This window comes from Tachysurus fulvidraco, chromosome 9 (assembly GCF_022655615.1).
Source record: "Tachysurus fulvidraco isolate hzauxx_2018 chromosome 9, HZAU_PFXX_2.0, whole genome shotgun sequence".
Classification (NCBI taxonomy): domain Eukaryota; kingdom Metazoa; phylum Chordata; class Actinopteri; order Siluriformes; family Bagridae; genus Tachysurus; species Tachysurus fulvidraco.
The window spans coordinates 8042095-8045710 of record NC_062526.1 but is presented as its reverse complement, the minus strand read 5'-3'; the positions used below and the strand labels follow the sequence as shown (position 1 = coordinate 8045710).

The 3616-nt window shown below is 38.7% G+C and overlaps 1 protein-coding gene across 1 annotated transcript; it reads left to right on the top strand.

Moving 5' to 3' along the window:
• Positions 1 to 320: 320 nt before the first annotated feature.
• LOC113637720 (serine/threonine-protein kinase PSK1-like) lies at positions 321 to 2851 on the top strand. The gene is made up of 6 exons (XM_047818771.1): positions 321 to 440; positions 1342 to 1641; positions 1786 to 1880; positions 1967 to 2017; positions 2217 to 2588; positions 2684 to 2851. The coding sequence occupies exons 1-6, from the start codon at positions 338 to 340 to the stop codon at positions 2714 to 2716; spliced, it is 954 nt and encodes a 317-aa protein (XP_047674727.1). The 5' UTR covers positions 321 to 337; the 3' UTR covers positions 2717 to 2851.
• Positions 2852 to 3616: the final 765 nt, after the last annotated feature.

The following is a 3616-nucleotide window of genomic DNA, read 5'->3' as shown; positions in this document are numbered from 1 at the left end:
CTTTAAAAAAAAATAAACAAACGCGTGTTTTTGTTTGAGTAACATGACGTCACAGGCGCCAGCGCTTAAAAACTAACTTTCATTAGCTGCAGACAGAAAAGCGCGGAAACGATGGCTTTTTATCGTCCGGAATGTGTTAAGTAAACTAGATTTTTTTTAAAATATTAAAATAATAGTTGTTAAAGTAAATATTACAGTAAATATTCACGATTGAGAAATGTACTCACTTCTTGGCTGGAGTGTTATTAATCATGTCAACAAGAGTGTAAGACCTCCAAAGTGTATAAGATCGTGATATAAATGTGATGTGTATATGTAAGTGCCCGGTAAGGTTTTGATGTCTTTTATTTTGAAATTGCCACTTTTCCTTTGTTACGTCACTTGGTGTCCACAGGTGCATATAATCTGGGAGTTTGCACGTGGATGGAGGTGGAAAGGGGGTGAGTAGCTGGGACACTCACTTTCTGTTGACCGTTTCGTTTCTTTGGATATACATTTCCTTTGAACGGTTCTTTTGATTTACAGTTACTTCCTTTTCTATTTTTTGGAGATTATTTCATCTTGCCATCATTTCTGCTATACATCACAATAAACCACCTGAATGAAACTGAAACGCGTCATCTTCAACTCCCTCTACTCAGCCTCTTAGCGGCTACTGGTTGCTGCTACAGTGTGTATATATGTATATAACATATATATATATATGTTATATCCCGGTGGCACTTAAATAACTGAAATTGTCCCTGATAGTACAGAGAAACGGAGAGCTGCAGGTTTTTGGATCGAATGAAATAATAAAAAGAAACAAACGAAACCATGTCGATAGCAGAAGAGACGATTAAGATGATATTTGATGACACTTGGGAGGAGGCTGTGAGGAACTATTTACTTTAGCAGGTAGTGTGTGTGTGTGTGTGTGTGTGTGTGTGTGTGTGTGTGTGTGTGTGTGTGTGTGTACAGTATTAATTCTATATATACTAATAAATGTATTAAAACTCATTCATCAACCTTGAAAAGTTCTCCCCCAGTGGGTTTATTTTCTTTATAGTCAATAAACTTTAGTGGAAGCCATTTGTTTACTGATTAAAATAACAAAAAAAACAATACAAAAAAAAAAAAGACTGGACAATGTATTAGAATTATACAATAACAATATCTCTTAAGCCGTGATACACATCCTGAATTTATGTCTAAATATGCGAAAGAAACAAAGGCAATTTTCTCCTTAAGCCTCACTCCTTGGCTGAAGTGTTATTAATCATATCAACAAAAGTGTAAGACTTCCAGTGTATAAGTGTGATATATAAAGTCATATCCCTAGTAATTTTTTTTCTTAACCAGACTCACACTTTGTTGTGCAAGAACACGTTGGCAAGAAGAGAAATCTGATGGAGGTTCCTCACAAAAGACCTGAGGAGCAGTTGGTTAAGAGGAGGAGATCAGAGACAGGAGAGAAGGACGTGGAGACCATCAAGCCTGAGAGCAATGTAGAGGCATCCTCCACTGTCACAAGGAGAGTCGGCGAGGAGAATCCTTTGAAGAGAAAGTGCATGGATGTTTCTCAAGGACCTGAGTCCAGGCCTGAAGCGACAGGAAAAAGGAGGAGAACAGAGACAGAGGAGAACTATAAGAAAACAAAAGGTGAGAGACAGAAAACAGGAACATGACATGTTTTAAGATTAGTCATTTCATAATTCTAGGCTCGTAATAGATGCTGTCTGTGGAAGTATCACTGAGCTGGATCTCTAAATCAGCACTCATTTGTTTCTTACTTTTCTTCTACAGACATCTTTTTAAAGTGCTACGCAGTGGGACGTATGCTAGGACATGGAGGCTGCGCTTCCGTCTGCGCAGGGGTCCGGAGGTCAGATGGGATAAAGGTAATTTTCAGCTCAAATGCAGCTACCTGGCACTGATAAACACAAGGAAAAACTTGTAGAGTTATTTATCTGTTTCTGTGTTACAGGTGGCACTGAAGATCATGTCCAAGATTATAAATGACAAGTACATCACAGTTGTAAGTGAACTTAAATTACTTGCGATTTTCCTTATTCGAAGTGTGAAAGTGACAAAAGTCGTCAATCACAGTTTTTTCAACTCGTAATTGGTTGGTCATTAGGACTTATTAATTAATTACACTTGCATTTTAATCATTATTTTGACTTCATGTTCATTTCTGTCCAATCCAGTACTAACCATGCCCGCTCTGTTTTTAGCTCGGTGACACACGCAGACTCCCCGCTGAGGTTGCGATTTTGGAACTCGTGTGCAAGCCGCCACGCTGTCCGTATGTGATCGAACTGCTAGATTGGATCGGGACGCCCGCAGGCATCATCATCGTCTTGGATAGGCCGGACCACTGCGTTGATCTCTTCGAATTCTGTAGGCGTGTGAACTTGACTGAAAATATGGCTAAAATCATCATGCAGCAAGTCATTCAGGCTGCACGTCACTGCCGTGCCCGGGGTGTGTTCCACCGTGACATCAAGGAGAAAATATTCTCATCAACCCTCACACCCTTGAAGTCAAGCTCATTGATTTTGGCTGTGGTGATCTACATAAAGACACTCCCTACACTGAATATGCAGGTACAGTACCTGCAACTAAGAGACGAGTAGATTCGAAGGGTAGTGGAGCATTTTGTGATCTTACTGATGATACTCTTTCTCTGTCTCTCATTCAGGCACTCCGATTTACTTCCCTCCTGAATGGATAACCGAAAGAAAGTAGGAGGCGGAACCCGCTACTGTCTGGGGTCTGGGTGTCCTCCTGTACAGCATGCTGTGTGGACACAGTTTAACAGCACACACCAGACTGTTTATGGCCTCCAATGTTTCCCAAGAAAAACTGTCTATATGTAAGAAAATACACATTTGTACACAAAGCTGCCATTGCTAAATAGTTGGAATTGTTTTTTTAAGCTACTAACTGAGAGAAAATAATGAACATACATTTCTAAAGGTTACCATATTTAATTTTTAATCAATTACATTATTTCACACAGCTTCCTGCACTCTGATCAACTGGTGTCTACAAAAAGACCCAAAAAGACGTCCAACACTAGAGCAGGTTATTGCACACAGCTGGGTCCAACATTACACGGTTGCCTCCTTCTGCAGAGCCCATCTTGTTCTAGTAGGAATGACTCCAGTACTACAGATTCATTAGGAATTCAAAATAATTATTGTTTATACATTTTAATTACTCATGTATTAAATTGACTTTGTAATATGTTTTTATTTTCTGATCATTGTGACTTTGACATTTGATGATTTTCTGACTTTTGATGATTTTCTTTTCTTGATTTTAGATCATTGTCTAAGAAATAAAAAATGTGTCACTTAACAAATAACTTTACATTACACTTGCAAATAAAACCAATGTAGTTTTGTCACAGCGTTCTGTGTCCAATCCTTGGCATTCTCCCGATGGTAACTGTGTGATAAACCTTGGTATTTCTTTTTTTTTTTTACTTTAATACATTCTTCTGTAATATTCCCAAATTGTCCATGCTTAGAATCCTTTCAACACTTGTTCCTTGGAATTATTTACTTGAAGATGTTCTCTGAGGAGGTGATGAACTGGTTGCAAAAGCACTGTGATACCTCAGGAACGC

Bases quoted from the DNA above. Each gene is read 5' to 3' on its own strand.
- LOC113637720 (XM_047818771.1), top strand. From the start codon at position 338: ATGTCTTTTATTTTGAAATTGCCACTTTTCCTTTGTTACGTCACTTGG. The intron at 441-1,341 runs GTGAGTAGCTGG...TTTCTTAACCAG, and splicing joins TGGATGGAGGTGGAAAGGGG to ACTCACACTTTGTTGTGCAA. The intron at 2,589-2,683 runs GTACAGTACCTG...TCTCTCATTCAG, and splicing joins TCCCTACACTGAATATGCAG to GCACTCCGATTTACTTCCCT.